This window comes from Oncorhynchus tshawytscha, linkage group LG09, assembly GCF_018296145.1.
Source record: "Oncorhynchus tshawytscha isolate Ot180627B linkage group LG09, Otsh_v2.0, whole genome shotgun sequence".
Taxonomy (NCBI): Eukaryota; Metazoa; Chordata; class Actinopteri; order Salmoniformes; family Salmonidae; genus Oncorhynchus; species Oncorhynchus tshawytscha.
Window position 1 is genome coordinate 45,469,328 of NC_056437.1, and position 26,024 is coordinate 45,495,351.

The 26,024-nt window shown below is 42.1% G+C and overlaps 1 protein-coding gene across 3 annotated transcripts; it reads left to right on the forward strand.

Annotated features, from left to right (window-relative positions):
* Positions 1-24,487, forward strand: LOC112258026 (glycerophosphodiester phosphodiesterase domain-containing protein 5-like). 3 transcript variants are annotated; one of them, XM_024432079.2, is made up of 16 exons: positions 1-474; positions 15,155-15,428; positions 16,242-16,345; positions 16,672-16,765; positions 17,049-17,108; positions 17,451-17,549; positions 17,644-17,737; positions 18,158-18,300; positions 19,268-19,350; positions 19,749-19,899; positions 20,281-20,505; positions 21,208-21,365; positions 21,452-21,599; positions 21,946-22,028; positions 22,246-22,325; positions 22,867-24,487. In XM_024432079.2, exons 2-16 carry the CDS (start codon positions 15,246-15,248, stop codon positions 22,968-22,970), a joined length of 1,809 nt encoding a protein of 602 aa, XP_024287847.1. In that variant the 5' UTR covers positions 1-474; positions 15,155-15,245; the 3' UTR covers positions 22,971-24,487. The 3 variants fall into 3 exon arrangements, with proteins under 3 accessions (XP_024287847.1, XP_024287846.1, XP_024287848.1); XM_024432078.2 differs by having other exon boundaries at positions 3-474; positions 18,155-18,300; XM_024432080.2 differs by lacking the exons at positions 1-474; positions 15,155-15,428 and adding an exon at positions 15,838-15,940 and having other exon boundaries at positions 18,155-18,300.
* Positions 24,488-26,024: the final 1,537 nt, after the last annotated feature.

The window sequence follows — 26,024 nt, forward strand, 5'->3', positions numbered from 1 at the left end:
ACTTAAAAGCGCGATTACAATTTCATTCCATAACCCCTGCCACCCCAATACAGCTTGAACGCACTCACACACTCTACGTTTTTTTCATACGAAATATAGTCAATTAATATTGAGACTCGCATTGTTGTCCATAATTAAGAGTCTATAATACTCGACACACTGTCAAGAGATAAGAGTACAGAGTCGGGATATTGCAATATTGTATCCAACACCCGTCATTGTATCCATTATTATTCAACATCGAAGGACAGTGAGCGTGAAGGTCCAGAAGAAAGGAATTGTCTTCGACTGTACACGAAATAATATCTCCATTGGCAACAGTTGGCAGTCGATTACTATTAGACATAACAGGATATCCTAAGTGTTCGTCGTGTGCGTTCGTGAACCGCGAAGAGGAACTGCGCACTGCGGCTTCCCCGGGAGTGAAAATCAAGCCAAGGATTTGGGGGAAATCAAACGGAACCCTTTGCTGGGGTAGGCTATTTAAACGTATACAGTGTCCGATAAAGGATTTCGATAGGGAATAATATCTGCATGCATGTGTGTCATTTATGAGAACTGAATATAACCTATGGACTTTCATAACATACGAACTTCAGTTACATAGGATACACGCTGTTATCTCTGGCTCGTTCCTTGAACAGACACTGCAATTCGTCAATATGTTAGAGGATTTCCGATTTTCTGCAAGTCTCGGTCTATAGACCGAGGTAAAGTTGTTTTTATATTCACACATTCGGACATTCAGCAGACATTCAAGACATTCGCCAAAATCATTTTTTTTTAAATGTAAAAGTCAATAACTAATTCACAGTTTGTTTTGAGTAGAAATTACAGCTTTGACTTGATAGAAACACATAAAATCAATAAAATGCATTTAAAGCGGTATAAAGAATAAATAATTAACCGTTTATCACATAAATATCAAACTAGGTATTATTTATTTTATAAATGGCTAGCATACTTTTACAACCTTTGTTTTGGGGAAAAATACCAGTTTAGATTTGATAGAAATACATACAATCAATAAAATGCCGTCTAAAGTGGTTTAAATCAATAACTAATTCACCGTTTTGTCACAGAAACATCAAACTATATATGATTTATTATATAAATGTCTAGAATACTTTTACAACATTTGTTTTGAGGAAAAATTCCAGTTTTGATTTGATAGAAATGCATAACATCTATAAAATGCCATTTAAAGCTATATAAATCAGTAACGTTTTCACTGATTATGACAGAATCATCAAACTAGGTATGATTTATTCTATAAATATATAGTATACTTTTAAAACCTTTGCTTTGAGTAGAAATTCCAGTTTTGATTTGATAGACACAAAAAATCTCAAATATTGCTTTTAAAGATGAAGAAATCTAATTCAGTGATTGTCTCAGAAAAAAAGTGAAAATATTAATTTATTTGCAATATCTTTAAAGAAATGCACTTGAAAGCTGGTCTGCTCAATTTGTTCTATATGAAATTAGACCATGTTTACATAACGTTATACAATGTTTACAATCTTAAATTGTATTTCAAATCAATGTTTGGATTTTTAGTGCAACAAATCAAATCAAATTTTATTGGTCACAAACACATGGTTAGCAGATGTTAATGTGAGTGTAGCGAAATGCTTGTGCTTCTAGTTCCAACAGTTCAGTAATATCTAACAATTCCCCAACAACTACCTAATACACACATATCTAAAGGGGTGAATGAGAATATGTACATATAAGTATACGGATGAGCGATGGCTGAGCGGCATAGGCAGGGTGCAGTAGATGGTATAAATTACAGTATATACATATGATATGAGTAATGTAAGATATGTAAACATTATTAAAGTGGCATTATTTAAAGGGGCATTGTTTAACATGACTAGTGATTAATTTATTAAAGTGTCCAGTGATTGGGTCTCAATACAGTATATACATGTAATATGAGTAATGTAAGATATGTAACATTATTAAAGTGATCAATTTATTAAAATGTCCAGTGATTGGGTCTCAGTGTAGGAAGCAGGTTCACTGAGTTAGTGATTGCTATTTAACATTCTGATGGCCTTGAGATAGAAGCTGTTTTTCAGTGTCTCGGTCCCAGCATTGATGCACCTGTACTGACCTCGCCTTCTGGATGGTAGCGGTGTGAACAGGCAGTGGCTCGGGTGGTTGTGTGACATCGGGTGCTATAGGTTTCATGGAGGGCATGTAGTTTGCCCCCGGTGATGCGTTGTGCAGACCGCACCACCCTCTGAAGAGCCTTGCGGTTGAGGGCAGTGCAGTTGCCGTACCAGGCTGTGATACAGCCCGACAGGATGCTCTCCATTGTGCATCTGTAAAAGTGTGTCAGGGTTTTGGGTGACAGGCCAAATTCCTTCAGCCTCCTGAGGTTGAAGAGGCTCTGTTGCGCCTTCTTCACCACACTGTCTGTGTGGGTGGACCACTTCAGTTTGTCGGTGATGCGTATGCCCAGGAACTTAAAACTGTCCACCTTCTCCACTGCTGTCCCTTCGATGTGGATAGGGAGGTGCTCCCTCTGCTGTTTCCTGAAGTCCACGATCATCTCCTTTGTTTTATTGATGTTAAGTGAGAGGTAGTTTTCCTGACACCACACTCCGAGTGCCCTCCCCTCCTCCCTGTTGGCTGTCTTGTTGTTGTTGGTGGTGATCAAGCCCACTACTGTTGTGTCATCTGCAAACTTCATGATTGAGTTGTGCATGGCCATGCAGTCGTGAGTGAACAGGGAGTACAGGAGAGGGCTGAGCACACCCTTGTGGGGCCCCAGTGTTGAGGGTCAGCGAAGTGGAGATGTTGTTTCCTACCTTCACCACCTGGGGACGGCCCGTCAGAAAGTCCTGGACCCAGTTGCACAGGAAAGGGTTGAGACCCAGGGACTCCAGCTTGATGATGAGCCTGGTGGGTACTATGGGGTTGAATGTTGAGCTGTAGTCAATGAACAGCATTCTTGCATAGGTATTATTTTTGTCCAGATGGGATAGGGCAGTGTGACGTGTGATGGCATTTGCATCATTTGTGGACCTGTTGGGGCGATATGCAAACTGAAGTGGTTCTAGGGTGGCCGGTAAGGTGGTGGTGATATGATCCTTGACTAGCCTCTCAAAGCACTTCATGATGACAGAAGTGAGTGCTATGGGGCGGTAGTCATTTAGTTCAGTTATCTTTGCCTTCTTGGGTACAGGAACAATGGTAGACATCTTGAAGCATGTGGGGACAACAGACTGAGATAAAGAGCGATTAAATATGTCTGTAAACACACCAGCCAGCTGGTCTGCTCAAGCTCTGAGGACACGGCTAGGGATGCTGTTTGGGACAGCAGCCTTGCTAGGGTTAACAAGTTTAAATGTTTTACTCACGTCAGCCACTGAGAAGGAGAGGGGGGGGCTTAGTACGTTATTTTCTGTAGACCCTGCCACATACAGTGCCTTGCGAAAGTATTCGGCCCCCTTGAACTTTGCGACCTTTTGCCACATTTCAGGCTTCAAACATAAAGATATAAAACTGTATTTTTTTGTGAAGAATCAACAACAAGTGGGACACAATCATGAAGTGGAACGACATTTATTGGATATTTCAAACTTTTTTAACAAATCAAAAACTGAAAAATTGGGCGTGCAAAATTATTCAGCCCCTTTACTTTCAGTGCAGCAAACTCTCTCCAGAAGTTCAGTGAGGATCTCTGAATGATCCAATGTTGACCTAAATGACTAATGATGATAAATACAATCCACCTGTGTGTAATCAAGTCTCCGTATAAATGCACCTGCACTGTGATAGTCTCAGAGGTCCGTTAAAAGCGCAGAGAGCATCATGAAGAACAAGGAACACACCAGGCAGGTCCGAGATACTGTTGTGAAGAAGTTTATAGCCGGATTTGGATACAAAAAGATTTCCCAAGCTTTAAACATCCCAAGGAACACTGTGCAAGCGATAATATTGAAATGGAAGGAGTATCAGACCACTGCAAATCTACCAAGACCTGGCCGTCCCTCTAAACTTTCAGCTCATACAAGGAGAAGACTGAATAGAGATGCAGCCAAGAAGCCCATGATCACTCTGGATGAACTGCAGAGATCTACAGCTGAGGTGGGAGACTCTGTCCATAGGACAACAATCAGTCGTATATTGCACAAATCTGGCCTTTATGGAAGAGTGGCAAGAAGAAAGACATTTCTTAAAGATATCCATAAAAAGTGTCGTTTAAAGTTTACCACAAGCCACCTAGGAGACACACCAAACATGTGGAAGAAGGTGCTCTGGTCAGATGAAACCAAAATTGAACTTTTTGGCAACAATGCAAAACGTTATGTTTGGTGTAAAAGCAACACAGCCCATCACCCTGAACACACCATCCCCACTGTCAAACATGGTGGTGGCAACATCATGGTTTGGGCCTGCTTTTCTTCAGCAGGGACAGGGAAGATGGTTAAAATTGATGGGAAGATGGATGGAGCCAAATACAGGACCATTCTGGAAGAAAACCTGATGGAGTCTGCAAAAGACCTGAGACTGGGACGGAGATTTGTCTTCCAACAAGACAATGATCCAAAACATAAAGCAAAATCTACAATGGAATGGTTCAAAAATAAACATATCCAGGTGTTAGAATGGCCAAGTCAAAGTCCAGACCTGAATCCAATCGAGAATCTGTGGAAAGAACTGAAAACTGCTGTTCACAAATGCTCTCCATCCAACCTCACTGAGCTCGAGCTGTTTTGCAAGGAGGAATGGGAAAAAATTTCAGTCTCTCGATGTGCAAAATTGATAGAGACATACCCCAAGCGACTTACAGCTGTAATCGCAGCAAAAGGTGGCGCTACAAAGTATTAACGTAAGGGGGCTGAATAATTTTGCACGCCCAATATTTCAGTTTTTGATTTGTTAAAAAAGTTTGAAATATCCAATAAATGTCGTTCCACTTCATGATTGTGTCCCACTTGTTGTTGATTCTTCACAAAAAATACAGTTTTATATCTTTATGTTTGAAGCCTGAAATGTGGCAAAAGGTCGCAAAGTTCAAGGGGGCCGAATACTTTCGCAAGGCACTGTACGTCTCGTGTCTGAGTCGTTGAATTGCGACTCCACCTTGTCCCTGTACCGGTATTTTGCTTGTTTGATTGCCTTGCGGAGCGAATAACTACAGTTAAAGTCAGAAGGTTACATTTAATTTGTTTTATTTTACCTTTATTTTACTAGGCAAGTCAGTTAAGAACAAATTCTTATTTTCAATCACGGCCTAGGAACAGTGGGTTAACTGCCTGTTCAGGGGCAGAACGACAGATCTGTACCTTGTCAGCTCGGGGACCTTTTGGTTACTAGTCCAACGCTCTAACCACTAGGCTACCCTGCCGCCCCAGGATAGACTTAGGTTGGAGTTATTGAAACTCGTTTTTCAACCACTCCACAAATTTCTTGTTAACAAACTATAGTCGGTTAGGATATTTACTTTGTGCATGTCACAAGTAAATTTTCCAACAATTATTTACAGAAAGATTATTTAACTTATATCACAATTCCAGTGGGTCAGAAGTTAACATACATTAAGTTGACTGTGCCTTTAAACAGCTTGGAAAATTCCAGACAATTATGTCATGGCTTTAGAAGCTTCTGATAGGCTAATTGACATCATTTGTGTCAATTGGAGGTGTACATGTGGATGTATTTCAAGGCCTACCTTCAAACTCAGTGCCTCTTTGCTTGACATCATGGGAAAATCAAAACAAATCAACCAAGACCTCAGATAAAAATGGTAGACATCCACAAGTCTGGTTCATCCTTGGGAGCAATTTCCAAACGCCTGAAGGTACCACGTTCATCTGTACAAACAATAGTACCCAAGTATAAACTCCATGGGACCATGCAGCCGTCATACCACTCAGGATGGAGACGCGTTCTGTCTCCTAGAGATGAACCTACTTTGATGCGAAAAGTGCAAATCAATCCCAGAACAACAGCAAAAGACCTTGTGAAGATGCTGGAGGAAATCGGTACAAAATTATTTATATCCACAGTAAAACGAGTCCTATATCGACATAACATGAAGGCCGCTCAGCAAAGAAGCCACTGCTCCAAAACCCCCATTAAAAAGCCAGGCTATGGTTTGCAACTACACATGGGGACAAAGATCGTACTTTTTGGAGAAATGTCCTCTGCTCTGATGAAGCAAAAATAAAACTGTTAGGCCATAATGACCATTGTTCTGTTTGGAGGGAAAAGTGGGAGGCTTGCAAGCCGTAGAACACTATCCCAACGATGAAGCCTGGGGGTGGCAGCATCATGTTGTGGGGGTGCTTTGCTGCCATCATGAGAAGGAAAATTATGTGGATATATTGAAGCAACATCTCAAGACATCAGTCAGGAAGTTAAATCTTGGTCGCAAATGGGTCTTCCAAATGGACAGTGACCCCAAGCATACTTCCAAGTTGTGGAAAAATGGCTTAAGGACAGCAAAGTCAAGCTATTGGAGTGGCCATCACAAAGCCTTAACCTAAATCCTGTAGAAAATTTGTGGGCAGAACTGAAAAAGCGTGTGCGAGCAAGGAGGCCTACAAACCTGACTCAGTTACACCAGCTCTGTCAGGAGGAATGGGCCAAAATTCACCCAACTTATTGTGGGAAGCTTGTGGAAGGCTACCCAAAACATTTGACCCAAGTTAAACAATTTAAAGGCAATGCTACCAAATACTAATTGAGTGTATGTAAACTTATGACCCACTGGGAATGGGATGAAAGAAACAAAAGCTGAAATAAATCATTCTCTACTATGACTCTGAAATTTCACATTGTGAAAATTAAGTGGTGATCCTAACTGCCCTAAGACTTGACATTTTTACTAGGATTACATGTCAGCAATTGTAAAAATCTGAGTGTACCAGCAATCTACCTCACCAAGAAAAGTGAGAAGAATAAGAGCACTATATTGAAGCTGCCCAGCAACACCCGTTGGGGTCTCCTGGACGGGAAGGAGTCTCTCCAAGAAATGGCCATATCACAGTCTGCTGATATGGACAGCCCCATCAAGAGCATTCTCCTGGATGATGTATTTTGGGAGAGAGTGGTAAGCAGCCTGAAACTACTGAAACCTATAGCAGTAGCCATTGTACGAATTGAGGGAGACAATGCCATCCGTTCTGATGTTCAGACACTGCTTGCAGATGTAAGAGAAGAAATCCTAGACTTCTCAGCAGAGTTGCAAAGGAAAAGCCATGTCTCAGACTGGCCAATAAAAATATAGGATTAAGATGGGCAAAAGAACACATACATTGGACAGAGATATGGCGTTTTCTTTGCAACTCTGCCTAGAAGGCCAGCATCCCAGAGTCGCCTCTTCACTGTTGACTTTGAGACTGGTGTTTTGAGGGTCCTATTTAATGGAGCTGCCAGTTGAAGACTTGTGAGGCGTCTGTTTCCCAAACTAGACACTCTAATGTACTTGTCCTCTTGCTCAGTTGTGCACCGGGGCCTCCCACTCCTCTTTCTATTCTGGTTAGAGCCAATTTGCGTTGTTCTGTGAAGGGAGTATTATACAGCGTTGTACGAGATCTTCAGTTTCTTGGAAATTTCTCGCATGGGATAGCCTTCATTTCTCAGAACAAGAACAGACTGACGATTTTCAGAAGAAAGTTCTTTGTTTTTGGCCATTTAGAGCCTGCAATCGAACCCACAAATGCTGACGCTCCAGATACTCAACTAGTCTAAAGAATGCCATTTTTATTGCTTCTTTAATCAGGACAACAGTTTTCAGCTGTGCTAACATAATTGCAAAAGTGTTTTCTAAGAATCAATTAGCCTTTAAAAAGTATAAACTTGGATTAGCTATCACAACATGCCATTGGAACACAGGAGTGATGTTTTTTTGATAATGAGCCTCTGTACGCCTATGTAGATATTCAATAAAAAATATGCAGTTTCCAGCTACAATAGTCATTTACAACATAAACAATGTCTACACTGTATCTTTGATCAATTAGATGTTATTTTAATGGACAAAGAATGTGCTTTTCTTTCAAAAGCAAGGAGATTTCGGTAGTGTACAGTCGTGGCCAAAGGTTTTGAGAATGACACAAATATTAATTTTCACAAAGTTTGCTGCTTCAGTGTCTATAGATATTTTTGTCAGATGTTACTATGGAATACTGAAGTATAATTACAAGCATTTAGTCAGTGTCAAAGGCTTTTATTGACAATTACATTAAGTTGACGCAAAAAGTCAATATTTGCAGTGTTGGCCCTTCTTTTTCAAGACCTCTGCAATCCGCCCTGGCATGCTGTCAATTAACTTCTGGGCCACATCCTGACTGATGGCAGCCCATTCTTGCATAGTCAATGATTGGAGTTTGTCAGAATTTGTAGGGTTTTGTTTGTCCACCCATCTTTTGAGGATTGACCACAAGTTCTCAATGGGATTAAGGTCTGGGGAGTTTCCTGGCCATGAACTCAAAATATCTGTGTTTATATATCGACTTAGTTATCACTTTTGCCTTATGGCAAGGTGCTCCATCATGCTGGAAAAGGAATTGTTCGTCACCAAACTGTTCCTGGGTGGTTGGGAGAAGTTGCTCTTGGATGATATGTTGGTACCATTCTTTATTCATGGCTGTGTTCTTAGTCAAAATTGTGAGTGAGCCAACTCCCTTGGCTGAGAAGTAACCCCACACATGAATGGTCTCAGGATGCTTTACTGTTGGCATGACACAGGACTGATGGTAGCACTCACCTTGTCTTCTCCGGACAAGCTTTTCTCCAGATGCCCCAAACAATTGGAAAGGGGATTCATCAGAGAAAATGACTTTACCCCAGTCCTCAGCAGTCCAATCCCTGTGCCTTTTGCAGAATATCAGTCTTTCCCTGATGTTTTTCTTGGAGAGAAGTGGCTTCTTTGCTGCCCTTCTTGACACCAGGCCATTCTCCAAAAGTTATCGCCTCACTGTGCATGCAGATGCACTCACACCTGCCTGCTGCAATTCCTGAGCAAGCTCTGTACTGGTGGTGCCCCGATCCCGCAGCTGAATCAACTTTAGGAGAAAGTACTGGGGCTTGCTGGACTTTCTTGGGTGCCCTGAAGCCTTCTTCACAAAAATTGAACCCCTCTCCTTGAAGTTCTTGATGATCTGCTAAATGGTTGATTGAGATGCAATCTTACTGGCAGCAATATCCTTTCCTGTGAAGCCATTTTTGTGCAAAGCAATGATGACGGCACGTGTTTCCTTGCAGGTAACTGTAGTTGACAGAGAACAACAATGATTCCAAGCACCACCCTCCTTTTGAAGCTTCCAGTCTGTTATTCGAACTCAATCAGCATGACAGAGTGATCTCCAGCCTTGTCCTCGTCAACACTGACACCCGTGTTAACGAGAGAATCACTGACATGATGTCAGCTGGTCCTTTTGTGGCAGTGCTGAAATGCAGTGGAATTTTTGGGGGGGGATTCAGTTCATTTAAATGGCAAAGAGGGACTTTGCAATTAATTGCAATTCATCTGATCACTCTTCATAACATTCTGGAGTATATGCAAATTGCCATCATACAAACTGAGGCCCGACTTTGTGAAAATTAATTTGTGTCATTCTCAAAACATTTGGCCACCACTGTATGTTATGGTTCACTCTTAGTTTTCCTTATCTTCACTGTGGAATGTTGAATATTGACTGTGGAATATTGATCTTGATCCTCTTGGTCCTCTTGATCCATCCACCTGTCTTCTTTGTTAGTCAGGCCTGACCCCTTCATCCCATAGTTTTTTCCTGTAATCTAATTTAATATGACTGAAGATGCAGAATTCTCTGCCAGGCCCTTTCTAACAAGGTATAACATACTCGTTAGAACTTTGACCACCTGTGCTCTGGACGGACTACATGCCCTCTATAAAATCATAACTGGAATCTTTCCTCAAAACAAAGGTTTTAAAACTATGTTAGACATTTATAGAATAATCATAACTAGTTTGATGTTTCTGTGACAAATAGTGAATTAGTTATTGATTTTCCGCTTTAAATGGCCTCTTATAGATTTTATGTATTTCTATCAAGTTAAACTTGAATTTCTCCTCAAATCAAAGGTTGTAAAAGTTTTCTAGACATTTATAGAATAAATCATATCTAGTTTGATGATTCTGTGACAAACAGTGAATTAGTTATTGATTTTTACATTTTTAAATGTCGTTTGGCAAATGTCTGTTGACTGTCCAAATGTGTGAATATAAAACCAACTTTACCTTGGTGTATTATAGGTGCTTTTTTGAGGGACTTGAACAGCCGTCCATGTAGACTATTTTACTGTATCAGGTAAATATTATTGTTCCCTGAGGTGAAATCTGTGCCATAGGGCAGGCTATATATTAGCTATACATACAGTGGGGCAAAAAAGTATTTAGTCAGCCACCAATTGTGCAGGTTCTCCCACTTAAAAAGATGAGAGGCCTGTAATTTTCATCATAGGTACACTTCAACTATGACAGACAAAATGAGAACAAAAAAATCCAGAAAATCACATTGCATTGTAGGATTTTTAATGAATTTATTTGCAAATTATGGTGGAAAATAAACTTTTGTTATTGACCAAATACTATCTCAATACTTTGTTATATACCCTTTATTGGCAATGGCAGAGGTCAAACGTTTTCTGTAAATCTTCACAAGGTTTTCACACACTGTTGCTGGTATTTTGGCCCATTCCTCCATGCAGATCTCCTCTAGAGCAGTGATGTTTTGGGGCTGTTGCTGGGCAACACGGACTTTCAACTCCCTCCAAAGATTTTCTATGGGGTTGAGATCTGGAGACTCGCTAGGCCACTCCAGGACCTTGAAATGCTTCTTACGAAGCCACTCCTTCATTGCCCGGGCGGTGTGTTTGGGATCATTGTCATTCTGAAAGACCCAGCCACGTTTCATCTTCAATGCCCTTGCTGATGGAAGGAGGTTTTCACTCAAAATCTCACGATACATGGCCCCATTCATTCTTTCCTTTACACGGATCAGTCGTCCTGGTCCCTTTGCAGAAAAACAGCCCCAAAGCATGATGTTTCCACCCCCATGCTTCACAGTAGGTATGATGTTCTTTGGATGCAACTCAGCAGAGTTGAGTTTTTACCAAAATGTTATATTTTGGTTTCATCTGACCATATGACATTCTCCCAATCTTCTTCTGGATCATCCAAATGCTCTCTAGCAAACTTCAGACTGGCCTGGACATGTACTGGCTTAAGCAGGGGGACACGTCTGGCACTGCAGGATTTGAGTCCCTGGCGGCGTAGTGTGTTACTGATGGTAGGCTTTGTTACTTTGGTCCCAGCTCTCTGCAGGTCCTTCACTAGGTCCCCCTGTGTGGTTCTGGGATTTTTACTCACCGTTCTTGTGATCATTTTGACCCCACGGGGTGAGATCTTGCGTGGAGCCCCAGATCGAGGGAGATTATCAGTGGTCTTGTATGTCTTCCATTTCCTAATAATTGCTCCCACAGTTGATTTCTTCAAACCAAGCTGCTTACCTATTGCAGATTCAGTCTTCCCAGCCTGGTGCAGGTCTACAATATTGTTTCTGGTGTCCTTTGACAGCTCTTTGGTCTTGGCCATAGTGGAGGTTGGAGTGTGACTGTTTGAGGTTGTGGACAGGTGTCTTTTATACTGATAACAAGTTCAAACAGGTGCCATTAATACAAGTAACGGGTAGAGGACAGAGGAGCCTCTTAAAGAAGAAGTTACAGGTCTGTGAGAGCCAGAAATCTTGCTTGTTTGTAGGTGACCAAATACTTATTTTCCACCATAATTTGCAAATAAATTCATTAAAAATCCTACAATGTGATTTTCTGGAGAAAAAAATCCTCATTTTGTCTGTCATAGTTGAAGTGTATCTATGATGAGAATTACAGGCCTCTCTCATCTTTTTAAGTGGGAGAACTTGCACAATTGGTGGCTGACTAAATACTTTTTTGCCCCACTGTAGGTGCCTTCAGAAAATATTCACATCCCTTGACTTTAAAAATATGTTGTCTTACGTACAGCTTAAATTTTGATTTTTTTGTCACTGGCCCACAGACAATACCCCATTCGAAATGTTTACAAATTAATACAAAAAATGAAAAGCTGAAATGTCTTTGTTCGTCTTTGTTATGGGATGCCTAAATAACTTCAGGAGTAAAAATGTGTTTAACAAGTAACACTGTGTGCAATAATAGTGTTTAGCATTATTTTTGAATGACTACCTTATCGACTTGAAAATCTGGGGCAAGACCCAGAAATGGTTGACTAGCAATGTTCAACAACCAATTTGACAGAGCTTGAAGATCTTTTTTATTTTTGAACTTTTTACCCCATTTCTCCCCAATTGGTAGTTACAGTCTTGTCCCATCGCTGCAACTCCTGTATGGACTTGGGAGAAGCGAAGGTCGAGAACCATGCCCCCTACGAAACATGACCCTGCCAAGCTGCACTGCTTACTTAACCTGGAAGACAGCCGCACCAATGTGTGTGAGGAAACACTGTATAGTTGGCGAACGTTGTCAGATTTCATGCGCCCGGCCTGCCATTAAGAGTCTCTAGAGCTGGGACGAGGATCTCCCGGCTGGCCAAACCCTCCCCTATCCCGGACAACGCTGGGCCAATTGTGCGCTGCGTCATGCGTCTCCTGGTCGCGGCCAGCTGCGACACAGCCTGGGATCGAACTGTCGTGATGCCTCAAGCAATGCAATGCCTAAGACCGCTGCACTACTTGGAGCCCCGAGCTTGAATAATATTTAATAGAATAGTTGGTAAATGTTGCACAATTCAGTTGTGGAGAGCTCTTGGAGACTTGCCTGGAAAGACTCACTGTTGTAATCCCTGACAATGGTGCTTCTTCAAAGTATTGGCTCGGGGGTGTGAGTACTTATTTCAATTAGATATTCCTGTATTTAATATTTAATTTCCAATAGATTTAAACATTTAAAAAATCTATTTTATCCATTTTGCATTCAGGCTGTACCACAACAAAATGTGGAATAAGTCAAGGGGTATGAATACTTTCTGAAGGCACTGTACATCAAGGCGGCTGCAGCCTACAGGCAAAGAGCATAGAAAATGTTCAGTAATTTTCATCGTAGTGTATAATGTCATTGGTTGTCAGATAATGATCACCTTATGTAGGCTAGACATACAGTGCATTCGGGAAAATATTCAGACCTCTTGACTATTTCACATTTTGTTACATTACAGCCTTATTCTAAAATTGATTAAATAATATAATTTTCCTTATGAATCGACACACAATAACCCCTTAATGACAAAGTGAAAACAGGTTTTTAGACATTTTTGAAAATGTATTAAAAATAAAAAAACAGATACCTTATTTACACAAGTATTCAGAACGTTTGGTAGGAGACTCGAAATTGAGCTCAGGTGCATCATGTTTCCATTGATAATCCTTGCAATGTTTCTACACATGGATTGGAGTCCACCTGTGGTAACTTCAATTGAATGGACATGATTTGAAACGGCACACACCTGTCTATATAAGGTCCCACAGTCAGAGCAAAAACCAGCCATGAGGTTGAATGATTGTGTCAAGGCACAGATCTGGGGAAAGGTTCCAAAAAGTTTCTACAGCATTGAATGTCCCTAATGTCCCCAATACAGTCGCCTTCATCATTCTTAAATGGAAGAAGTTGGGAACCACCAAGACTCTTCCTAGAGCTGGCTGCCTGGCCGAACTGAAAAATCGGAAGAGAAGGGCCTCATTCAGGGAGGTGACCAAGGACCTGATGGTCACTCTGGTAGAGCTGCAGAGTTCCTCTATGGAGATAGGAGAACCTTCCAGAAGGACCACCATCTCTGCAGCACTCTACCAATCAGGCCTTTATGGTAATGGACAGAAAGAAGCCAATCCTCAGTAAAAGGCACATGACAGCATTCTTGGAGTTTGCCAAAAGGCACCTAAAAGACTCTCAGACCATGAGAAACAAGATTCTCTGGTCTGATGAAACCAAGATTGAACACTTTGGCCTGAATGCCAAGCGCCACGTCTGGAGAAAACCTGGCACCATCCCTGCAGTGAAGTATGGTGGTGGCAGCATCGTGCTGTCAGGATGTATTTCAGCGGCAGGGACTGGAATACTATTCAGGATTGAGGGAAAGATGAACGGAGCAAAGTACAGAAAGGTCCTTGATGAAAAGAGCTCAAGACCTCAGACTGGGGCGAAGGTTCACACTGCAACAGGACAACAACCCTAAGCACACAGCCAAGACAACGTAGGTGTGGCTTCGGGACAAGTCTCTGTATGTCTTTGAGTGGCCCAGCCAGAGCCCGGACTTGAACCCGATCGAATATCTCTGGAGAGACCTGAAAATAGCTGTGCAGCGACGCTCCTCATCCAACCTGACAGAGCATAAGAGGATCTGCAGAGAAGAATGGGAGAAACTCCCCAAATACAGGTGTGCTAAGCTTGTAGCGTTATACCCAAGAAGACTCAAGGCTGTAATCACTGCCAAAGGTGCTTCAACAAAGTACTGAGTAAGGGGTCTGAATACTTATGTAAATGTGATTTTGTTTTTTTATTTGAAATAAATGTGCAAAAAAATCTAAAAACCTGTTTTTGCATTGTCATAATGGGGTATTGTGTGTCGATTGAGGAGAGCAAAAAAAATTGTTTAATCATTTTTAGAATAAGGCTGTAACGTAACAAAATGTGGAAAAATCAAGGGGCCTGAATACTTTCCTGTAGAAGCCCACTAGCCCACCAATCAAGATAGAAGTTAGCGAGTAGGGAATCCCTAATAGAGAAATCCCATATTCTGAGACTGTCGCTGTAGTGTCTTAGCCCCTATTACTAATGGATATAATAAGAAAGACTCTGAACACATGGAAGTGAAATGGAGCCTCACATTTACTAAAGCTAGTTAGTTTTTATAATTCATTATCTAGACCTAGAGCAGTTGTTTAATGTTTGGGGGCCAGGGTTAAGGTTAGACTTGACTTCCTTTTACCTATTGTCCTTCTCCACTATCTTTACCTTTTGTGATGAAGTTATGTGATAGTTCTAACCGGGACTTGAACCCAGGACTTTGTGAAATCCTAACCCTTTGACAAAATCTCTATGTGGGCTTGGGTTAAGGCCACTACAATATTAACACGATTTCTCCATTTACTCTCTCCCTTCCCATTCCAAGCTCCTTACGCTCCTCTCACCCACCCACTTCTTCTACCTCTTCCTCCTCCTCTCTCTCTCTCTGGTGTGTGATGGCGCTGTGTGTGTGAGCCATGGGCCCCTCTCCGACCACCCTGTCCAAGCTCAAGCTGGGGAAGCTGCGTGTGGTGCGCCGGCGGCTGCTACAGCGCTACGAGCACCAGCCCTATGTCTCGTGCCTGGCCGGCCTCTACGGCTGTCAATGGAGACGTTACCAGAGGACCCGCGCGACACCGGGAGAATGCTGCTGCAGCAAGGTTAGAGAAGTCAGGGACTGTGGTTTTACAGGATGGTTAAATAACCTTGACAGTGCAGAGACTATACTCACACAAACACACACACACACTACAAAAATGTACTCTCTCTCACACACACCCAGCCTCACAACGTGAGTCAAACACACACTCTCTTTCTTTATCTCCCTCACTATCGATATCTCTCTCTAGCATTGCTTACATCATTTGTACTGTCATGGTTTTACAATCATTGTTAAGCCAATGGGGAGCTTTTTCCTCGCATTCCTCCCTCTCCTCAGAGTTCAAAGGGCACGCCGTAAACTGTATGGAAAGCATTCTAGGGTATAAATACATACGGTGAGTGTGGAAAGTATTCAGAACCCTTCCCTTTTTCCACATTTTGTTACGTGATATCCTTATTCTAACATGGATTACATTTTTTTAAATCTGAAGGGGTCTGAATACCTTCGAATGCACATTCACATGTTTTGAATTTCCCAGCCCTGTGAAAGACTGGCACGCTTCTATGTTTTGTAAGATTATTCAATGCTGCAAAACAACAACTTGCTGTGTGACATTCTAATCATTGAATAATGGTAGCCCAGACTTGAGTTGTTTACCTCGTGTTGGGGTCAAACATACAAAGAGAAGTGATCAGTGTGGAGGAGGTTTTGGCTCTGTCCTAAATCGCTGCCTTGCAACCAAAATGTTGTCGGTCCAATCCCAATCTCTGTTCATTTCTTGGTATTGTACATTTTCATGCCAACAGTATATATATGGGTTATGAATTTGATATGAAGTCTGTGGGACTTATTGTGTTTCTATATCCTGCAGTTGGAGTGTGTCAGCTTTGCTCTCCTCATCATGACTTTCTGTCTCACGCTGGTCTTCCTCTACTTCTGGAGTGAAGCTCAGAATGACTACAATGATTTTGACTGGTAGGTGTGCTAGTATGTATTCGTAATGTGTACACACATCTAAGTACTTTATTAACAAGCATGCAAATATATAAATACTCAAGGGCACACACACAGACATTATACACACACAGACTAACAACATTACCATACTGTATAGTCACGACTAGTGTCTCTGGTGCTTGACTGTTCGCTCTCTAACTGCTGCACTCTCTGCTTTCTTTCTGTGTGGCTCCTGCTCTCGCACTCACATGTGACACACACACACACATTTTCTCTCTCAACTCTTGTCATCCTCTTTCTCCCCCTCTCGCTCTTGCTTTCTTCCCCTTTTCCCACCTTTCCAGGTTTAACTTTGGGAACCTAGGATTCTGGTTCCCCTGGTCTGTGGTGTTGCTGGTCATTGCTGCCGCTTTCTTCAGCTACGTCACTCTGCTGCTGGTGAGGGGTGTATTTGTGTGTTTTTATATTTGAGGGGTGTATTTGCGTGTTTTTTGTTTGTTTGAGGGGTGTATTTATGTGTTTTTTTGTTCGAGGGGTGTATTTATGTGTTTTTTGTTTGTTTGAGGGGTGTATTTGTGTGTTTTTTTTTGTTTGAGGGGTGTATTTGTGTGTTTTTGTTTGAGGGGTGTGTTTTTTTGTTTGAGGGGTGTATTTGTGTGTTTTTTGTTTGAGGGGTGGTTGGCATCTGTCTGATATGAGGTGTGTGTGGTTTGAGTTGTAGCTGTTGGCTGTGTGTCTGCTGTCAGAGGGACAGAAGCTGTACCTACACTGGGGCCACAAGGTAACGTCTGCGCTCCTTTGAAATTCCTGCCTACTTCTCTACCTCATGTGTCCTATCCATCACTTTGTCCTTATGGCCCATAAGTTGTATAATCATCCCATCCATTCTTCTGTGACAAGATGAAATCAATGATTTTACCTAGAAGAAATTGCTGACTGCCTTGTAGAAGAAAAGTTCATATAAATGCTGAATGCTGCAGATTTATGGATAGATCCTGAAAAAAGAAGTGAACATTAATTGTGCTCAGCTCAGTTCAAAGTTAGGTGAATGAAGTGCTCAGTAGTGTGAGTATGGTATGGTGCTAATGGTTGTATGTTATTCTAACTCTGGGTGTGTTGCCAGATTGGCATCCTGGTGACTCTAGCCTTCTCCATTGTGGCCACAGCAGTTCTGTCTGACCTATGGAGCAAAGAGTGGACCACTCTCCTCCTCTCTTTCCAGGTGGGGCCTCCCTTCTTTCATCTATATAGTCATCACTATCTCTTTATTCTCTGTCTTTTCCCCACCTTCTGCAATTTGTTTATGTTTTGAATAGGTGACGGCGCCATATTTGCATGTGGGAGGAGTCTTGTTGATGACACTGCTATCCTGGCCAATAGCCTTACATTTCTTCCGCATCAATAAGAAAGGTGAGACTGAGTAGGTGGGGCATGTTTGAGCAGCTGGAGAAATAATATGCAAATTACAGAGTAGAATTAGGCAAATACTGACATCATACCTTGGGCAAGGATGGAAACTTCAGGGAGGTTTTCTATCTCAATCAGAGGAGGCTGGGAGGAGCTATAGGAGGATGGGCTCATTGTAATGGCTCGAATGGAATCAATGAAATGGTACCTATAGCTCCTTCCACCAGCCTCCTCTGATCTCAAACGTATAATATGTCTGCATATAGTCAATACGGCGGTAGATATTCATGTTTTGTTCGATTTCAATTATTTGTTTTACAAAATGTGTAGTCTGGTGTAATTTCTTTGGTCTTAAGGAAATGAATCAACCAGAAATGGATATCTGTATCCCATAATAAATAGTGTGTGTGTGTGTTCCAGTAGGGCGGACGCTCATCATGGGGCTGTACCTGGCAGTTCTGTGTGCCCTCTACTTAGTGCCCCTGGGCATGTACTCACCCTGCCTCAAAAAAGAGGGTGCTCTGGGCCCCGCTCCAGCCCTCATTGGGCACAGAGGGGCACCCATGGTGGGTAGGCCTTGTCAGCAATAACATTAATGCCAACCCATTCTTATCAACTATTTTCAAAACTGACTGGAAATGACTATTTATACAAGTTACTTAACATCAAACAACATAGCAGTGACATTGTATTGGTAGTAGTAGTTGAAAAAGAGAGCCACCATGTGGTGGTCTCCGATAGAGGTGTCAGGTTTCGATTAAAGGTGCAATTGTCCCAGAGTCCTGGTAAGAGGACTGATAATGCCTAGTCGGAGACAGGGATACAACTCACACTTTAATGCCACACCGAACGGACAGTCACACAACAAGCAAGAAGAGGAGACTAGCTGTAATGATAGTGTATAGTGGTTTTCTGTACGACAGAAGGAACAGCGAATACTGTATATATTACAACAGAGTGATGGCAGTATTGGCTATGCAATAGTAATAGCAGTGATGCAATATATACAAATCAGCAATGGGTTAGCACACAATAGTAATGGTTGTAGTAGCGTTAGCAAGGTAATATTATTGGCTGGTAATAAATATACAGTAATACACAGGGGTTAGTAAGCTAACACGCTACAAAGCTGTAATGCAGGCAAACAGGCTACATAGCACAAAATGGTAGCATACTGTAGTGATGGCTAGAATAGCATAGGCAGTATACAACAGGATGATATTAGTGACTAGTATAGTATACAACATGTACGGGGGAGCTAGCATGCTAGGCTAGCAGGCCACAGGCTAATAGGCCCTTGGCTATAGATAATAACACACAGTAGTATGGACAGTAAGGGCAAGTTAGCATCAGCCTTAAAACTACAAAGGCTAACATGCGGCCATGTTGAATGTGGCTATGACCATATCAGGAAGTGACCGGGTCACTAGTTTGCTGAACTGATGTTTATGCCTGCTATTCATCATCTGTGCTGGTAGCGCCTCTGTTTGGGATAACTATGTTAGAATCATGTTTATGTGTATTAAATCTCAGCTTGCTCCAGAGAACACTCTCATGTCCTTTGAGAAGGCAGTGGAGGCTGGTGGGGAAGGTCTGGAGACTGACATCACCATCAGGTCAGTGGTGGTTGTCAACCCTCCTCACACCCTGTCCATCTTGTGTACCGAAGCATGTCCCAACATTAGTCTATCTCACCAGTCGTGAGTATTATGAAACAAGCTTGCTATGCAAGGTTAACTCAACATACTTGTAGCTGGTGAGCTCATATCATCAACAAGCCATTGCCATCTAGTTCTTTCCCATTTTTTTCCTGGGCATTTTTATTGGAGTAAAACATTTGTTGAAGGAGACTGACATAACTGAATAAATTATAGATAGATCGATAAAGTACCTGGGTCTCTTTGACAGAGTTATCGTAATGCACTTCAGTCAACTCTGCAACTGTCAACTCTGCAATGGTCAACTCCATAACCATCAACTCAGTAACTGCCATGTCCTCCTCTCGTTGTCATAGCTACGACGGGGTGCCCTTCCTGATGCACGACCGCACCCTGAGGAGGACTACCAACGTGCAGAAGGTGTTCCCCAACCGGACGGATGCCCCTGCGGCCATGTTCACCTGGGGAGAGCTGGAGACCCTCAACGCCGGGGACTGGTTCCTCTATGTGAGTCACCAACCGCCGCTGTGGTAGTACCTCAGGAAGACTCAGGGTCACGTAAAATAAGCCTAGTCTTGAACTGCTTTTTAATAAAGATCATGATCATTTCGCTTCATGGACATGGTATGATGGGATACCAATGGAAGTAGTTACGACAATATAATAAGATGATGGATAGTGAAGGTAGACATTTTGTCACTACACCAAAGTACTATTGATGGGGGTCGGGAGGTTATTGATTGCTCAACTCCAATTGGACAACCAACGACTTTATGGAATACAATGTGATATTACATTGTCTCCTGCATTGCGCCATGAAATATGATTTGCCATGATGCCAAAGCATTCCGTATACTGATTGTCTCTCTCCCCCTGGTGGTTCTGCAGCGCGACCCGTTCGGCACGGCCTGGTCTCTGGGCGCCGAGGACCGGGCGCAGGCACAGAACCAGTCTGTATGCACCCTCAGGGACTTCCTGGAACTGGCAGCCCAGAGGGGCAAACAGGTGATCTTTGACCTCTACCGCCCCCCTCGGGGCCACCCCTACAGGGACACCTGGATCACACGCACCCTCGAGGTCATCCAGAACGAGTCCTCCATCCACTCACACCAGGTGAGGGCACTGTGGGATGATGTTATAAAGAGAAGTAAGGTGAAGTTGCCCCTAGGTGCTGATCTTGGGTCAGTTTTGCATTTTCCTCACTAATGGTTAAGGTTAGGATTGGGGGATGGGAAGCTGATCCTAGATCTGCACCTAGGGGAAACGTATTCACTTTGTGTCTGTGTTAGGAGCCTTCATGGTCCAAAAAGTTGGACCCGTTCCAAAATGGACCTGGAGCTTTCCCATCTGGACCCGATATGCATAAATAAATGTTGACAATATAGAGACCCGGTCCAAACAAACTCGAGGACAACTAGAACCATTCAGTATAGACTTTTATATAAATTTTGCCCCACACGGAGGCTCTATGACTGTAGCCTATTGCCTCTTTGACTTATGATTGGCCAACAACAAGCTACAAGCGGCACTCTCGTGAAAAGCAAAGAGCAGTTGCATAAATTATACAATTTGTCTCTCTCTCTACTGCAGCAGTCACGTTCTGATCTATATGGGTCCTTCCAGGATAGTCAGTTAAAATTACACCTACTCGAGACCTGTGACAATCACAGGAGATTTGACCCAGACCCGTGAAATGTTTTCTAATTCTAGATCCGATCCCGCTCGGGTTTCAGATCGGGTCTCAGGTATTCGGGTACAGGTGGATCCGTAAAGACCTCTGTGTGTGTGTGTTCTCTGTGTGAATGTGTGTGTCAGGTGCTGTGGCTGCCCCCAGACCTGCGGAGCCTGGTCCAGAAGATGGACCCTGACCTCCAGCAGACCTCTGGGTCCTGGAGTCCAGTGGAGGAGCTGCAGCAGAACCACATCGTCCAACTCAACCTGCACTACAGCTCCATGTCTACAGAGATGATCAGGTGTGTCTGTGTTTGTGTGTGTATGTCTGTGCGTTAACTGGCTATGTGTTTGTTCATTATCTGTCTGTGTGTGATGCCTCCCCCAGTGAGTATGCGGCGGCTAACATCAGCACCAACCTGTATGTGATCAGCCAGCCGTGGCTCTACTCTCTGGCCTGGTGCTCCGGGGCTCAGTCTGTCACCACCAATTCCCCACAGCTCCTCTACAAACTCACCAGACCCCTTTTCCTCATGGTGAGAAAAACAACCTGGGACAAATACTACTGTATCCCAATAATCTATCTTTTCACAAGAAGTGTGCACTTGCTCACTACTCTCCACAAATGTAAAAACATTGTATTTTGGTGTAGGTATGAGCTAGAGGGAGTTTCCATCATACTGGTATTTTATACTGGTAATTTTCTTCCATATCCATGAAGGGAAGTGAACACGTGCACACTTTGAGTGAAAGGACTGATTATTGGGATAAAGGGCCCAAATGCAGCCTATATCCTACCTTCCTTGAAGTATCACAGATCTAAAATTATTTGGATTGGTGAAAGTAATACACCTAGAGACAATGGTTGGCTGTCTTTCTCAGACTCCAGATGAGTACAATCTGATGTGGGTCCTCACCGATGTGGTGTCCTTCATCCTCATCCTCATCATCTTCATCTTCCACTGGTGAGTGAGCCCACCAGAATACAGAGAGCAAGGGTTGTCATAAGGTGCCTTTTTAATATGCCTACATAAAAAAAACGTAGATTGGTTATGTGATTGAAATTTAAGCTTCGGATGAAGGTAGGTCTGTTTTGGATATAACGGTATTGTCACTTCCTGTAGTGTTCCTTCCTGTCGTGTCACTGCTTATAGTGATGACTGTAACTGTGTTTGGTGACAGGTGGCGAGAACGAGGCTTGGCTTTCTATTCGGGCAGCAAACCCACACTAGAACACGGCATCTACAGCAAGTTCAGGACAGGTGAGTTAGAGGGTGTCGGGTGGGAGATACCCAATCTTTGCTCCATGGCTAGCTTTGGTAACATATGAGATACATGTACACACACACACACACACACGCACTAACCCTATATAGCAGGGAACATGAATTATATTCAGCCGCTGGCTGATTTTTGTCTTGAGCGGATGGTCAGGGGGCCGGAACATAATTACAAATAATTTGTAAACTGGGCTTGTTGCGGTCAATTTGCAAACATATATAATAACACATAATACTTTTAAACCTTGCTTACATGTGTATATGATCACATAGCTTATATCTCTCTATTATGCGTGGGAATTCAAATCACTTGGAGTTGATTTGCTGGTGATTTTACAGCCTTTTATGTCCATCAATTAAGTACTGCGGGTCGCCAGTTGGGGAACCCTGCTATATAGGCTTAGAACAGAGATGGGTTGAAATGAAAAAGACAATGTATTACATGTATTACTTAATCATTATTACATATGAATGATAATGACCATTGACAACCCCTAACCCGCTAACCTCATCCCCCTGACAGAGATGAGTGATGTGTGGTCCGTCTCCAGTGTCAACATCCTGGGAGCGCCTGCTGGAAGCCCTCTAGCCACTGAGCCTAACCTGGCGACCGTTTCAGAGCACTGAGAACCAACCAACCAATCTCCTCTGTGAGGCTCATTTCAAACAAACCATTCCTCCCCCTCACTCTCACAACACCCCTGGGCCCAACCTGGCATCTCACCAGGACTCAACCTGGTAACCCGAAGCTCAACCTGTCAACCCCTGTAACTTTTAGTGAGAATGAGAAATAGTTCAATGATGTGAGGCCTATAAGTGGCGCTGATGTTGTGTCACTTGCAGAAAGGATTTCATTGCATAGAAATGAATCCGTAAATCCCAGATTAAAGCTCACACAGCCTCAAGGACCATAACCAACTCTTCACACGACAGACACCCTCTGATGCTGGGAAGAGATGACTACACTATTGAACCAGGCCCATGGAAATGGATTACTCACTGCATTAATATCAGAAAAAAAAGAGACCTTCCGCTGTAGATATTCTCCATTTATTTTGCCCTCCATGGGTTCCTTTCCATTTCAGCAGCCACTGCAGTGTTGAGTTACGTGAATTACAAACACCTTACCATTTCCTCACTGTGTGAGAGTAGTGGTCGATAAGATGTGTGCATATGACCAGACTGGAGTTCAATTAGTACGTGTTTGTTTTGTTTCGAATACTTATGCTGTGCTTGATTGAGCTTTCCTGGCATTTAGGGAACTAATGAAGTAGTCACAAAAGTGCAAACTCCACCCATCTGGAATCTGGCACTCTAATCAAATGGTCAAATTATTGCAAAGAAAAATGAATACTATTAGAACCCAGGTTTGAATATGACACGATGATTCTATGTTTATTTTTGGAGATAAATGTATGTGTTTGATTGTAGTCTGTTTATAAGCACTTTTAGAGCATTAGGCGGTGTAATGAGGTGACACCCAGAGAACCTTGCAACATACTGTATAATCACTGCAACAACATAACAGTGACCTACTGAGAACAATTAGACTGTGTATTTCCATGGTCCATATTGAGTTCATTGTTTTTAACAAATTTGTTTCGTCTTTTCAACACAAATGAAAATCCTTCTGGCAAGGATTAAAAAAAACAAATGTTATACAATGTTTAGTCCTTTTGGCCAGATTATAGAAGAACTCTTACATCTCCCTACAGTTGATTCTGCCTCAGCTTTACTGTGCCAAATCAATGTGAATAATGCCAACTTCAGCTCTGGTAGCTGAGAGAATGTTTTTTCTAATAATTACTATTGAACCTGTTAGATTCCATTATGACTGACGGCATATTGATGAGTAACTCATCACAAAGCTACGGTGGTCCGAAAGGGCAAGGTAGCTTCTAAAAGCCACCGTACAAAGCCTTAGGAATACCTACAAAAGAAAAGTATGTTCTGCCAAAGAATCACAGTATAGATACAGTACAATTCTGATTTGTCATCTACGTACGACACCTGTAGTGTTCTCTTGGTCGTAAGATCGTCTTCGTTCTATCTGATTTAGAGACATTTAAGAGCTGTATGTTTTAGTTACTCTTCCGATTGTAACAGGATGACATATCATATTAAAAAGACCATTTTCAAACATGCCAATTTGTAATTTTATTGTCTCAACGTTTCATTGTTGTCATTTAGTTCATTTCCCATTCTGTGATAGACATTTTTGTGTTCCATAGTGTGAGATTTGCAAAGTGCCTAACAATTGTCATGTAAGAAAATAAAGAGGCCCTGCTAATCCAGAGTTAGAAGACCGGCAACAAATGTCCAAAATTAAGCTGAGAGGAAAACACTCAGTTGGCAGTGATAGCCATTGTATTTAGTATGAGCCTATTTCAATATGAAGTCATTTTAAACAATGGCGTTAATGAGAGGGGTGAACGCGACTTCTTGCGTTAACATGATCAAAAATGAACTGAATATTTTGTTTCGTTTAAGTTGGTTTGATTGTTTTCTTATCAAATGGCATAATACTGAAATAGGCTCATTAATCTTTTGGGGTGCTGAACATTAGGCATTAAAGGAAATATTTGTAATGTCTTTATTGATACCAACATATTTGGTTAGATGGACCAACATTTACAAAACAAGAACAGTTTGAGCTAATTGAATATCCACTATACAGAACGGCACACAACAATGTAAATGAGGGCTCTATTCAATCAGATCTCCTTTAGCCCACATCTGCATAGCAGTTGTTTTGCCTGTGGAACTGCATTAGAACTGTCAAATCCACAAGCGGCTCGTGGCATCATACCTAAAGTGGACATTGCCATTGGCTGCACGGAGTCGCATTAACAGAAATCCCATGCAGCCTTGTTTACAAGGTCTAACGCTGGGATGTGAGATGTAATCTACACCTCCATTAGGATGATAGAAATCCTCATTATTTTCTTATGATTTTTACATTTGAGCGTAATAATTTCTATATAGCCTACACTTTCACTTTCTCGTTCTGAACTTCTAATGCGAGTGGGGTGGGTGTGACTCCGTGACAAAGGTCGCAAGAGCAGTTGCTCACCGATTTGATGGCTCCAATGCAGTTCCACCTCCAACACCGCTAAAATCTCTGCTATGCGGTAGTCTACTACCGCTGATTAAGACTTGATCTGATTGAATCTAGGTCTAAGATTACTTTTAAAGGTAGACTAAGCAAAATGTTTCACTATACATATGGGGGTGACCAGTGAAGTAGCACATTTTCACCCGCAAGGTCCGACCATCACCCAAAATGAATGTTTTAGGATTTTTGCCATGGGGCAGAGAGATAAATGAGCAATTGTATAGCTAATCTCAAGCTATTTTACACATTTTGCCATGAGGCTGAGAGAAAATGTTGCTGTCGTTGATATAGGGGATTCTTGAAAGACTGGAGTTGGAGTTGACAACAGATACTCAAAACAGACATATTTTTGCCTCTAAAAACAAAAGTTCTATCCAAATATTTGTAAAATATAGAAAATAATTCATTTGAAAATCCCTCCCAAAAACATAACTTTGCAGACCATGTAGTGCAACAAGACCATGTTTTTTTGCACTACATGTAAGAACATGAATAATGGGACATGAATAAGGGGACCTTATGGTGTAGTTGACCCTGCTCATTCCTGAATCATTTAGGAAATCTGA

Bases quoted from the DNA above. Each gene is read 5' to 3' on its own strand.
- LOC112258026 (XM_024432078.2), top strand. From the start codon at position 15,246: ATGGGCCCCTCTCCGACCACCCTGTCCAAGCTCAAGCTGGGGAAGCTG. The intron at 17,738-18,154 runs GTGAGACTGAGT...TGTGTGTTCCAG, and splicing joins CTTCCGCATCAATAAGAAAG to TAGGGCGGACGCTCATCATG. The intron at 18,301-19,267 runs GTGGGTAGGCCT...ATTAAATCTCAG, and splicing joins GGCACAGAGGGGCACCCATG to CTTGCTCCAGAGAACACTCT.